This window comes from Dipteris shenzhenensis, chromosome 18 (assembly GCF_047967505.1).
Source record: "Dipteris shenzhenensis isolate YYH24624 ecotype China chromosome 18, Dip_SZ_1.0, whole genome shotgun sequence".
NCBI lineage: Eukaryota > Viridiplantae > Streptophyta > Polypodiopsida > Gleicheniales > Dipteridaceae > Dipteris > Dipteris shenzhenensis.
The window spans coordinates 12,572,092-12,586,583 of NC_141613.1; the positions used below are offsets into that span (position 1 = coordinate 12,572,092).

Below are 14,492 nucleotides of genomic sequence, written 5' to 3' on the forward strand. Positions count from 1 at the left end.
TATAATAAAAAATCAAAATTGGTATTTCCCTTTCAAAAAGAGGCCACTAGCAAAGTTGGTGCATGGATATAAGTGTCCAGACATTGGCAAACACGCGAGTCGCTAATTAGTATGATGATGTATTCATCTTCATAGACAGTTTTCGATTAAAAGTGTATATTATGAAAAGGGTTTATAGTGTTGTATATCAATAATGCACCCCATTGGTGTGTAATCTAGGGATGCGAGAGTCATGATGTTGCGTGCAAAGAAGATTGCCATTGTTAATGAAATCTCGATGGTGCGGAATAGATTTTCAAGAACAAGGTCTTGTATCATTTAAGTTTGAGCGGGAAGAATTTGGATGCCTAAGAGGGATGAACTAAAAAACACAAACGTGGCTTACACTCTTCCGTAAGTCATGTTCATATGATCAATAGTTAGATAATGTGCATATCTATGAATGGCACAGATGCTTCATGGATGCCACTTGGGACTTCATGGAAAAGATGAAGAATCTAAGGCGATGCCTTTCAAGTTGCTCAATATAGAGTCTCATGTTCTTTATATTTTAAACATGTAAGCTAGTTTACGAGGATAGTAGATGAGACCTAGTTGGGTCATTGTAATAGAAAAGATGTTTGAAACTAGAAACGATGTTGTGACGATCGTTGTGTGGATGAAACCTATGCTTGAGAGTGATAAGCTTTTAAAGTTGTAGGGTTGATTTTTGTGTTATTTCTATGAATCAGATATGTAATATGAGGACAACTAATGGAAGTTAAGGTCACTCTATTCACTAAAAAGTTATTGATAAAAAGTTTATGAAATGCATTTCTTTACAAGAAGAGAAATGCCACTTTACTAGTTTTTAGCAATTAGTTTAAGGTGAAACCCTTTATGAAAGTGCTTGCAAGAATCTCTTACTTGCATGCACTTACTACCTCACATAAAGGTAATTCCATTTCATATTTTTGCCATTGTTCTCTCAAAGTGTTTTCAATTGTTGTGGTAAAGGAGTAGGTGAATTCTCTCTCCCTCTCGATTAGTCAAGTCATAAAGATTGTATTGAGAATCGGGGTGCTCCTGTGGCAAATTCCAAAAGGCTGCCTTGAGGAGAGTTGTCATTGTTATAACTGCCTAAAACATGCCGCTTTCTAAGGTTGGGGACTTATGACATGAGACGTGGGAAACCACAACGTGCTGGGATGCACGTACTAATGTATTCAAACGCCAAGGCGAAAAGTATAATACAAATGAGTAATCTATTCGAAGGGGAGGAACTCCGAGGCATTGAAATCTGGCAATATAGTAGCTCCAAGGGGCAAATATGGGAGGATAGCGTTTTCGGGGCAGTCGTGTGAATAGTTTATCGGATATGCATGACGGGCGATGAGCGTTTCCCCAACGAAGAGTGACAGGCAAGGGACTGCCATGTAGGCGCCGGCGGAGGGGTCGAAAGGGGGGCAGAGGGGTTGGAGTGGCGACACGTGGAGAAGCTAGCCGGATTCGGGAGGCCGTCCCGGCGGGAACGGGCCGGCCAGCCGACAGGAGCGGGGCGCACGTGGGGCGCGGGCGGGGCCGGGACTGGGGGGTGGTCATTGGAGTGGAGGTACGGTTAGGGAAGCGTGCGGGCGGAGAAAAGAAAAAGAGGGGCGGTCGCGCCGGCGGAGACAACGGCGATTGGGAGGCATGTGAGTGGCGGAATTTATAAAACGAAAGGAGCGCTTTGACCGATGCGAAGTTTGACTTGGGGGGCCCTGGGGGGTAGGGGTTAACGCGCCCACACGTGCACGGGGGGGCGAGTGAACTGGATGAATAAAATGGCCGCGGTGGTGGAGATTCCGGAAGGTAGATTGTGTACAGGCTGGCTGGGAAAGAGATCGTGGAGGACACTGCGATGGGAATGGAAATCCTTTGTGGAATAGTGGCCTTCTTCTTCTTCTTTTGAGTCTCTCGGCTGTTGTGATCTGGCTTGCTTTGGGGGCAGCGTTCCTGTCTGCGGCCAGGTGTCCAAGCTCACTAAATCCCAACGAGCCTTTCGTCTACTTTCTAGGACTATGTTGCCCGAGTGGAGCTTGTGATGAGTTGGAAACAGTGACTGAGCTGGATCGTGGTGTCCCCCGCCCGCTTTCCCCCCCTTTTTCTTCTCCATCGAGCCTTCTTTCTCAGCTCCTTTGCGAATTGCAACGTTCGTTGGTTGCATGTTCCACCGCTTGTGTTTGGTGTGCTTCCGCTTGCCTGCTCCTGCTCCTCCCTCATCTTCGCTACGTCTATCTCCTCCTCGGTCCTTCTCCTGCACAATGCGTTTTCTTCTCATCTTTCTTCCTCAGCCACCTTCGTCGCCGTCTCCTCGCTGCTCTTTCGCTAGTCTGCCACAGCGCTTAATAAGTAGCTTCTCCTCGCGCTTCGCTTTCTTTAGTCTCCCACAGCTACTCAACAGCGCAAGCAGCCGCTTCTCTTCGCCGTCCATTACTCTCCCACAGCTACTCACCAGCGTCGCCGCCTGCTCGCAGCACAGCCGCGTTCTCCAAATTCAACCACCGCTCTACACCTGACCCTCACGGCGGGCCGCGCGATCCATCTAGCTCCTTCGATCGGTGGGGGGGATCGAGTGAGTACTCGAACGGGGCGGAGATCAAGAATGGGGCGCGAAGGGGCGACGGGGGGGGGGAAAGTGTGCTGGAATATAGCGGTGGTGGTGGTGGTGGTAGCGGTAGCGAGCTGGGTGGGAGGAGGAGAGGCGGGGGGGGCGGGATGGGGATCAGGGGGCGGGGGCGGCGAGGGGAGGAGGGGGCTGGTGAGGAAAGAAGCGACAGGGGAGGAGGACGCGCTACTACAACTGAAGCAAATGGTGACGGCGGATCCAAACGGGGTACTAAGCGGGTGGGGGGGGGGGAGCGGCGGAGGAGGAGGAAGTCCATGCAATTGGGAAGGGATAGCATGCACGGCAGGGGGCCAAGTGGGGAACGTAACGCTGAATTCCAAAGGGCTAAAGGGCGAGCTGAGTCTGGCGTGGGTGGCGGCGCTAACGGCGCTGATCGGCGTAGATTTATCGGACAACCAATTCACGGGCAATATCTCAGCCGCGGCGGGAAGTTCAGCCACGGTGCGCCAACTAAATCTCTCCCACAATCTACTATCGGGCGAACTTCCGGCGTCGTTTCTGGCGGGCTATGGCGGGCTTCAATCGTTGGATCTGTCACACAACAATCTCTCCGCCACAATTCCGGACGAATTCTTCTCATTCTCATCTTCTTCCGCCCTAATCGCCATCGATTTCTCCTCCAATTTCCTTTCCGGCGCCCTCCCCTCCTCCCTCTCCCGCTGCTCCGCCCTCTCCTCCCTCAATCTCTCCTCCAACCTCCTCGGCCCTCTCCTCCCCGCCTCCCTCTCCAACCTCTCCTCCATCCAAAAACTCCACCTCTCCCATAACCTCTTCCTCGGTCCCCTCCCCTCCCCCCTCCTCTCCTCCCTCTGTCCCTCCCTCCTTGAACTCCAGCTCTCCTTCAATAACCTCTCCGGTTCCCTCCCCTCCTCCCTCTCCTCCTGCTCTCGCCTCCAGCTTCTCGACCTCTCCCACACCAAGCTCTCTGGTGCCTTCCCCTCCTCCATCTTCTCCCCCCCCTCCCTTCCCTCCCTCCAGGAGCTTCGCCTCGCCATCAATGGCTTCACTGGCCCTTTCCCGCTCGCCGTTATGAGCCGCAGTAACCTCAAGATCCTCGATCTAAGCGGCAATGCTCTCCTGGGTTCCATTCCCTCCGACATCTGTCCTCCGTCCAACAATTACCTGCTGGAGCAGCTCCTTCTGCCGAATAATCGCCTCTACGGACCCGTGCCCGCTTCCCTTTCGAACTGCACTCGGCTTGTTATTCTCGATCTCAGTTTCAACCAGCTGGACGGCGGCATTCCGATCGAGCTGAGCTATCTTCCCAATCTCGAGAGGATATCCTTGTGGTACAACCAGCTCGCAGGACAAATCCCGGCCGAGCTCGGGAACATCACTAAGCTCAGGAATCTTAATCTCAACAACAACTTTCTGTTCGGGCCGATACCGTGGCAGCTCTCCCGGTGTGCGGACCTCGAGTGGCTCAATCTCAATACCAATTTGCTCACAGGAGGCATACCACGGGAATTCGGAGTTCTTCAGAAGCTCACGCTCCTTGAGCTCGGCAATAATTCTCTCTCGGGACCGATCCCTTCCGAGCTCGGCAATTGCTCCAACTTGTTGTGGCTAGATCTCAACACAAATCAATTGAACGGCACGATACCCACTGAATTGGGTCGCCATTCGACCGGATCTCTTTCTAATCCGGTACTGGTGGGAGATACGCTAGCTTACGTGCGGAATGGGAAGAGCTCCTGCAGGGGTTTCGGTATGGGTACGATGCTTGACTTCACGGGAATGACCGAGGACGCGCTACTACAGTTTACGCCCTTCAGTACAGCGTGTGAGACGCAGCCGACAGTGTACATCGGGGGCAGTCTGTATGACAATCCGGAGAACAGGACCTTGCAGTATTTGGACCTCTCCTTCAATCAATTGACAGGAAGCATACCGGAGCAAATGGGGACTTGGGTGTCGCTGATCATCCTGGCACTGTCTCACAATCAGCTCTCGGGTATCATCCCCGAGTCCTTTGGCAATCTCCGCAGTCTTGGCGTCATGGACATCTCTCACAATCAGCTGGAAGGGACACTTTCCGTTTTGTCGAGCTGCAGCCTTCTGGTAGTCGTGGACGTTTCCTACAACTTGTTCTCCGGTGAGATCCCCCAGAACGGCCAGCTCTCCACAAACGGCCAGCAATCATTCTCCAATAACTCGGGCCTGTGCGGTTTTCCTCTACAACCTTGCGGCTCCCCGGCAGCTGGTCCGGCCAATTTCTCCGCCTGCACAAGCTCCACCTGCGTTGTGAGGAATCGGTTCTTGTCTTTGGCCAACAGCATCGTTTTAGGCGTCCTGTTAACACTGCTTTGCGTCGGCGCTTTCGTGGTTTGGCTTGGCTTCATGATGAAGAATAGGAACAGGAACAAGGAGAATGCCCTGCTCAGCAGCCTGCAGCAGTCGTCTTGCAACGGTAGCAGCAGCTGGAATTTGAGCGGCGAGCGAGAGCCGCTGAGCATAAATGTGGCCACGTTTGAGAGGCCGCTGCGGAAGCTCACCTTCTCGCAGCTTATCGAAGCCACCAACGGGTTTAGCGCGGAGAGCCTGATCGGGAGAGGAGGATTCGGAGAGGTCTATAAGGCGGAGCTGAGGGACGGAACCGTTGTGGCGATCAAAAAGCTCTTGCAGTTCAGCTTCCAGGGAGATCGAGAGTTCATGGCAGAGATGGAGACGCTGGGAAAGATCAAGCATCGGAATCTTGTACCACTGTTGGGTTACTGCAAGGTTGGGGAAGAGAGGCTCCTGGTTTACGAATACATGCACGGCGGGAGCTTGGACGAGGTGCTTCACGGCAACGAAGATGGAAGGGAAAGGCTAACATGGGATCTACGGAAGCAGATTGCCAAGGGAGCTGCGAGGGGGCTTGCCTTCTTACACCACAATTGCATTCCTCACATCATCCACCGAGACATGAAATCCAGCAACGTGCTTCTAGACAGAGATCTGGAGGCTCGCGTGTCGGATTTCGGAATGGCGCGGCTCATCAGCGCGCTCGATACGCATTTAAGCGTGAGTACTCTGGCTGGAACTCCGGGCTACGTCCCGCCTGAGTATTACCAGAGCTTCCGTTGCACCACCAAAGGAGATGTCTACTCGTTTGGGGTCATTCTGTTGGAGCTCGTGACGGGAAAGCGGCCTACAGACAAAGACGAATTCGGAGACAGTAATCTGATCGGATGGGTGAAGCTCCATGTCGCGAGCAAGAACAGCCTGGAGGTGCTCGATCCGATTCTCAGGGGAACAGGCGCCGAATACGAGATGATGCAATACCTCAACATCGCCTGTGAGTGTGTGGATGATCTTCCTTCCAGACGCCCGACAATGCTCCGGGTAGTGGCCTTTCTCAAAGAGCTGAATTTCGATGATCAGAGCTCAGCCTGATTCAAACTGGCAACATGATCGTCATCGTCATCTGCTCCTAGCTGCTGCGTATACTCTCGCACCTTTGTAACAATAGCGATTTTTTGTAGTTCAGTGATCCCCCACTCGTCAGGGGGAAGAAGAAGAACAAGAAGAAGAAGAAAGGTGGCGGCGTTCGTGGAGCTCATTATAGTGTTCCAATCACGTAGATCCATTTGCTCGAGATGGATGGATCCATGTAAATACGCACAAATTGGTAGTCGACATTGCCGCACGCGGCATTGTCCTGATATATGCATCTAAGCACCTGAGCTTCGTCTCACTGAGACCCAACTTATTCCAATGTATTCGCCTGGTTCTTAATGGCTCTACTTTTTCAAAAACATTTGCACGGCAGGCACTCTACTGCCGATATAGAGCATGTACCTGCACACAAGGAAGTTGGAATTCTGCTGTGAAATCCATAGAGCTCCTGTGATATCTCCCATCAATACAAGTTAGCACTACAAAGTTTTGGAAATTGGGATAGCCTGTATATATTTGTAGTAGTAGTATAAAGAATCCAAATCGATTTTGCATGAAGTGCTTGAGCGTTTAAGGTCTTTGATTCTTGGCATGAAAACGGCTCCCAGTGTTTAATTAGCATACCCAAAACATTGCAGTTTACCCTCCCTTTGCATAAAGTATTACCGTACTTCTGCAGTACTGCTTCAACGGTTGCTACGATAAATACAGATCCAGATCCCTATTGAAAGAATTGAGAAACTTCAAACAACCAAGGAAAAAGCTGCTTCGTTTTCCAACTCAGAGGGCTCGGGTCCATCATTGTATACGGTTAAAGTGGACGATCGTTCGTACCTTCAGGCTTGAACCAGTTTCCAGATAGTGGGAACAAATGAAGCCCAGAAGTTAATAAAAATCGATCCGAACAGTACCTAGAGGCTAGCCAATTTCGCAGCTAGTTGATGTGCTTTGCCTTGTCCTGGCAAAAAGGCAAGCTGCACTGCTACAGTGATGCACCAATACCGCTACATGACAAGACATTACTGATGATCGAAGTTCGAACAGGCGAGTGCGAGTCTTCATGACATCCAAATCTTTCAGACAAGCATATGATACGTCCGTTACAACTTACAACTCACCTGAGAAGCCTGACATATCAGTTAGTTACAGCTATTCCAATTTTCAATATCAAGAGTTCCAACTTCCAGCGTGCACTTGAAAGTGGAGAAATCTCATCACGAATCATGAGGCTGGCCGCTGGAGACTAGCCGAGTTCCCGAGTTGTGTCGAGTCCCGATTGCAGAGTCCGGACTGCGGACTACTTGGCAGTTGGTCACTTGAGCTCTGCAAATTCTGTCCAAGGAGGAGTCTCTTCAACTTTTGAGCAGTTCTGGTGGCAAGTGGCCTGGCCAGGAGGAGGCTGCTTTGCTGGCAGGGAAAATATCTAGATGCAAGGGCATACACTGTTGGGAAGACCTGTGGAACCCACAAGTGGAAGGGTGGATGTCCCTAGCTCAGATTGAGGACACGTTTCAGCTGTCCCTAGCTGAGCGTATCTTCTTAGCTGGGATTATGAGCCAAATACCATCTATGTGGCCGTCTAATGTATGCTCCTCAACGGCCTCGACTGCACACGAATGGGAATGGGACTCGGGGATCCCACTAAACAAACTGACAGCGAAGCAAATGGATACAATGTGTGCAGCCAAGGAGAGCTGGCATCAAAGATATAATGACAGATCGCTAAGGGAGGACTTGGAGACAACATGGATGGGCAGATTTGGCCGGGCATGGAAAGCCACTCCTTATAGCCAGGTCAATTTTTTCCTGTGGAGGATAGGAGGGGGACACTTCCCAGTAGGCAGCCTAGTCCCTTGGCTACAAGTAGACGACAGATGCAAAATTTGCAAAGCTGGAGCAGAGTCTCTTACCCATCTGTTCTAGGGATGCCCGTGGGTGCGGAATCTTTGGGGAGCTATCCGAGCATGGTGTGCCAAGGACCTAGGGCTGGAGTATATCTCCAAGGGTTCCACCATATTCGGAGCAGATCTTCGGAGCAGATCTTAGGATAGATAAGTCCATTGTGTGGGATGTTATTAGATATTCAATGCTTCATAGAATATGGTTAGCTAGATGTGAGGCCTCTATGAACAAGACTGATGTGTTTTCACTGACATGTAAGAAGGCTGTTATGGATATAGTAAACTAAACCAGATGGTCGGTAGCTAGCTAGCCTGATGAGTCTGTAAGAGCTCGTCTTGAGAGCTTCTTGTTTCAATTGTAATCTAGTCATTTTGATTATTACATAAGTAGACCTATTTCAATAAAAAAAAACTTTTTCCCAATTTTCCAAGAGAGAAGCCATAGATTCACGTACATTTTCAAAGCTATCGTCTGAAATGCCCTTTCGGGTTAGGAATAGAAAACATTACTTTTTATAGGCCCCACAAAGAGTCTAGGTTAGAGCACATTCCCACGAGAAAATAACACACTAGGATTAAAGGGGACAGATGCCCTTGGCATCGGGCACATGCATGATGCTACAGTTAGCCTTTGGGTTACCACCGTAGGGTATGCTCTTAAACACTTTCCAATGGAAAGAGACTTGCCATCTCGCAAGGTCCTCAATTGAACTCATGGCTTGCAGTTGAGCGATTGTAAGTGTGTAGAGCAAGACCACATTAGTTAACATGTAGGCAAGTTCTTAGAGTGGCCTAGAATGTTCAAATATGTTATTGAATTCTTCACTCATGAGAACATTGGACCCTTATTATAGAAATGAATCCCCCCTAGTGCACGTAACTTTTAGTTTGTTTTTTGCCATTTAAAAATGGAGGGGCAACTAGCGACACCATCACAATAGGAGCTTGGATTACATCCCCTTGTTTTGCAAAATGGCAAAGCCATCTTGAACACAAAACTTACAATGTATGTGAAAAGGAAATAAAACACTAATTCTTGACTTGCTTCATGAAGAAAAGTGCCTTTTTGGTAGTAAAATCTTGTTACGCTAGCATTGGGCTTGCCCACTAAGGTTAATGGTGCTTATGCAAGTGTAATGGCTGGTTGCCTTGAAGTCTATCAATTAATTTATAGGATCCTCTACCTTTTAGGTAAAATCTAGCTCCTGGGGCGCCAACTCCTTTTAGTAAGAAAACCTATCAAAATCTTGAGTATGAGATGAATTTAACAATATGCTATGAGTAGAAATTATTCAAATTAACATGGTTGTGTTCTATACTAAAAGAGCTCCAAATATGTCTTTATACATTGAAATTTTGGTAACACATGAAAAAGTTACATTAATTTGAAAGGAGATGGGTTTTCATATTTTAATCCTAAAATCTTGGATATTTTTCAAGGTATATAACTTATATTTTGTGGGAGGGAGGACATGAAATTTTCATATTTTTCCCTTGCATATTTGAATTTTTTAAAACAAATCCATCCATATTATATATGGACCTTGTCCCCCCATACCCTGGATTTTGGACGAGGTTAGTAACATATTACATATTGAGTTGGTGCCCTAGGATCTAGCTATAAACTGTCCCCAATGAATTTTTTTTGAATCACAATAGGTTGCACAAAATAGTCTCTCACTACGTGCAAAGTCACATAAGGCATGTTCTCTGCCACGCTGGGAATTTGAAGACGTAGTTTAGATTCGGCATCATGGCTTTGCATAGATCTAAGCTACAATGATGTATTTTATTTGGAATCAAAAGTAGAAGAAAGATGTTGAGCACACTCAGGACTAGACCTGTAAAACGATGGCATGCCAGTTGTCCTTGCATGCTTGTGCATGGGATAAACAATATAGTTCACAAATAGATCCCTTGCATGCTAGTGCATGGGATAAATGATATAAATCTCAAATAGGTTATGTTATCCCTTGCATGGGGGGATGAAGACATAAATCATAAATAAGTTCTATCATGCCTTGGATAAATGCTGAGGGTTCTTGTGAATGGGGTCAATTTAAGGTGAGAGAGGGGCAAAGCACATTCCTAATGAACGTCCTATAGCTTCCACCCCTTTAAGGTGCACGAATCTCTTTCATCTTCTCTTTATGATTGCAACTTGTAGTACATTTATAATATTTTGCAAGGGTGTTTTGATATTTTCATAATAAGCAATTTAACTCAGCCTATTGTGCATAATTGACCTGTAAGAATTGATTAGCATACATGGAAATGATGGAAGTCATGTTGAGAATCTAATGTGGCTATCCCTTGGCATAAAGAAACAATGCTAGGCTTTCAATTGAATGGGGTTCCATTTGGGGTGCAAAGGAATGACATGAGACATTGATTCACCTTCATTAATTGAATTCATCTTGAATGCATTCTCTTTTAATGAAAATAATAGGAATCTCTTTGATAAGGACCTACATGTTTGTGAGAAGAAATAAAGTTTTATGGAGGAGAGAGAGGTAGAACAAGGGATAGGTCAGAGGGTGGATAGGTTGAGTAAGGCACAAGGAAGAGTCTCATTAATGTTTGTCTTGTGCTTTTATTGGTGTCCCATATAGAGACATGCTTCCACAAAAAAGAAGTGTATGGATAAGAGACTAAGTGCCATCAACTACTTAGATAATAATAACTAAGAATTAAATATCTTATCAATAAAAACATCAAAGTTTATAATATTTGATGCAAGGAGATATCTATTGGCGAACTAGCGAATAAATGCTAATCATTTATTAGTGACTTAATAAAGACAAGCTTGAAGAATACACATGTAATAAAAATTACCTTGATTAAGAAAAGAAGAAGTAGCCCTTTTACAAACAATAAAGCAAAGTTCCCAAGGCAAAAAGGGCTGGGGTTATCACAATATAAGGAACCAAAAAGCATGTGCAAGAAAGCATGTCTTTAAAATAAGATATATTAAAATTTTTACTTTCTTTTACATAACTGTTTTGAGCTTTATTTCGAGCTTTCCGTATGTATAAGTGGGTGGATGTTGAATATAAAGCTCGTCTTTCTATATCCACATAAAATAAGCACATTTGATAATTAAGATTCGAAATCGTCTCATGTACGTAAACATCATGCACATCCCCCACTTAAAAGTCTATCCCTCTATTACTTATAAAGATGCTATGTTACATGTCTATCAAGTGATCTCCCTAAGAGAAAGTAACCATAAGATAATATACTAGGTAACACCTTTTCCTTGTAGATGTTGAATCAATCTTCCTGAACATGGTAAAAAATAAGGAGGGAACAAGATTATGACAGTGTAGGTCAATGGGCAAATCTTTCCCCATATAGAGTTATAAATATTAGCCCTGCTACCACTTTTAGGGCGAATTTATCAAATTTGACGCTCTAAAAATTAGCCCACCTTTATTTTTGGGCTAATTTATCAAATTTAAAGCTCTAAATATTAGCCCAAACAACTTGGGAAAGCCTCTAAATTAGCCCTTGAGCTAAAATTCGCCCCTAATTTTTTCCCTATTCCCGAATGCACCTTTTGCAATCATGAATTATAGATAGAAGTTATTTAAGAAGACACAACAAATTTATAATCAGTGAAACAAATTGTCATTCCTAGCTGGATCATAAACAATTCAATCCTTACCAAGTCATAATCACGAAGCCAGTCAATGATGCCACATTGCATATTACATTTGGATATCAAAGATTTTCGAAGTTCCAAATAAAATCATGTAATTTTGTACATGGAAGGAAAAGATCAACTTTGCAAAAGGAAAGAAGCAAAACAACTGTAGCATCAACTATATATCTAAGAATTTCAAGTTGAGTTTACTTGAACTTCAAGGGAAGCTGAGGTCACTGCTTTAAAACTCTACATATCAGCCTTTTTCATTGCTTTTATCGATATTCTTTTAACAAAAGTGATGGGCATTGATACAACCACTAGAATAAGTGGGACATGAAACTTTATTACAACATTGCAAATCTTCCCATGCCTCACTTTGATAAGATATATTTTGACTTTTCATACTCTATTGCATGGAAATTGTGTGCAAAACCTCTATTCATGTAGAATCTAGATTTAAATCATAACATATTCCATGAACGCCATGCACTCTTGAAAGCCGAATATAGCATAACAAATTTGTTTTGTGTAGTCAGTTATCTAAAGATTCATTAGATGGATCTTCTTCAACATATCTAATAACACATCGGCATGATCTTGTTCATCATGTGCTAAGTCTTTTATGTCCTCTGCTAGATCCCCCATAAGTAATGATCCAAAGAGTTCAAACTATCATTATCTTTTGAAGGCTATATAGCCACCAGCTCATGAGGTAGGGGAAGAGAATTGGAAGTACTTTTGTCCATGTCATTTACTATGACATTTGGCATGTCTATCTCAATGTCAATATCTTCAAAGACACGTCACCTCCTTGGTGGACCTTGAATCACATACCACCATTTTGGAAAAATTGGAATACCTATGGTCCAAAAATTTTTGGAATATCTATGGTCCAAAATCTCAAATAAGAATAGTATAGAAATGTACTTATTTAGATTGAATAGGTAGCAAAAATATATCCAAGTGGTCATCCAAAAATTTGGTTAACTCAATGGCAAAAAAACAATTTGAATCTGTTCTCACAGTTGCTTGAGCCCTTCTACACAAAAATTTGAACCATTTTACATCCAATATAAACATGTCAATTTGTCAAAAGCTCACTTTCATGATAGCTAGTATGGTTCCAAACAACTTCTTGATGCTACAACTGTCTTCGACAAGTTAATTTCTCTTTCTTTGTGTTCTTTGTTTCTTTGTTTGCTTCCTTTGCCACCTTCTTCTTCTTCTTTCATTTCTTTTTCTTGTCATTATTGCCCGAATTGTCAGACTCTTCTTCATTGGAATCAGAATCTATATTAGACCCACTTTCGGTGTCATCCAAGCTATTGATGGAATCACTTGCGAAATTCGTATCCACCTTCTTCTTTTTCTTTGTTTTGCCAAGGAACATTTTGGCCTTGTTGGTCGATTCTATTAATTTAGGGTTACACTTGTTTTCTCTTGCTACCTAGAAGGGCTATGCCTCCCATTGCACTGCGGATCTCTAGTTGTATTGCTTTGCAAAAATATTATGCCATCTTCTCCAAGGTCAGTCTTTCCGCTTGAGCCAGCCTTGCATTTAAGTTTAAATAATGATGAGCATAATATTCAACAGATAATTTCTTCTACTTCAACTCTGTTAGCTTTTTTCAGACATCACTGGTGGTTTTCTCCTTCCAAAACATTAGGAAAAAGGGAAGCTCATTTTGGGGCCTTTTAGGGTTTGGAAAAATAGGCTCTTGACCACTCAGCAGAGGGCCAACGTAACATTGGAAAAATACCAAAAACCATGTAAAAATATGAAATAAGTCATATTCAAAATATTTTTCTTTTATTATGTCTGACATACGTGATCCTCAAAAGATAATTTTCTGCATCGAATTTGGTGATTTTGACATCGCCAGCGAATTCGGAGTGGCAAAAACCCCCAAATTGAGCCTGGCCCACACCGAAAACCGACGCTCGAAGGCCCGAAAAAGGGCAAAAATGCCCAAAAAGGGGCATTTGCTAAAAAACGTGATTTGGCTAGCTGGAATTGTCGCATTTTTAAGAAAATCCCCTTTTCGGGCATTTTTGCCCTTTTTCGGGCCTTCGGGCGTCGGTTTTCAATGTCTCCAGGGTTGATTTGGGGGTTTTTGCCTGCTCCAGATGTGCTGGCGATGTCAGAATCACCAAATTCTATGTAGAAAATCAAGGGTCTTATATATGCATTTAATGTCAAGCCTGCGTACTAAATTGACATTTTTGTAGTAAGTATCCGTATTTTATGGCATTTCCCTTATTTTGAGTGCATTAAAAATAGGTAAATAGTGAATTTCTTAGAGGGCCCCAAAATGAGTTCCCTTGTTTCCTAATGTCTTTCTAGAAAGGACATCTTTATCTCATCATATGTGTGAAATTGTCCCACTCCATAGGGGGTAAACCATCATATTGACTTTCCCACAAGAGTTCTTGTAAATTGTGAGTAGCTTCTCCGCATCTCCAAATAGGGTATCAAAACTACTGGCTTGCCATCGTGTTTCAAATTGAGCCACATGACTACATGGATGCTCCTTATATTTACAAATTTGGAAAACCTACATTTCAAACTGGTCACCAATGGGTGTGCCATTGGAGGTACCGGTGAGCGGTGATGATGGTGGTTGATGGTCGAGTTGGGGACAATGGTGACCACTGACTCTCGATCGGCAATCTTGTCTCTTAGACTATTTGGCAGCATATAGAAAGTTGGGTTATCTTTGTATTGATTGGATTCTACGTCCAGCTTTCCTTTATCGTCCCCAAATCTTTGTTCTGGATCTCCTTCGTCTTTAAATTTGGATCCTTCATCCGAATCTATTCTTTGGATCTTTCATCCAATTTCATTTGATCCTTTTGTTCGGATTCTCTATCCGGGATTTCTTCATTTCCTATGACATTCAGTATTGGATTCTTG

At 44.7% G+C, this 14,492-nt stretch overlaps 1 protein-coding gene across 1 annotated transcript; it reads left to right on the plus strand.

Annotated features, from left to right (window-relative positions):
- Positions 1-2,623: 2,623 nt before the first annotated feature.
- On the plus strand, positions 2,624-6,484 carry LOC147890812 (brassinosteroid LRR receptor kinase BRL2-like). Its single transcript, XM_087389845.1, has one exon. It carries the CDS (start codon positions 2,624-2,626, stop codon positions 6,023-6,025), a length of 3,402 nt encoding a protein of 1,133 aa, XP_087245971.1. The 3' UTR covers positions 6,026-6,484.
- The last annotated feature ends 8,008 nt before the right edge of the window (positions 6,485-14,492 follow it).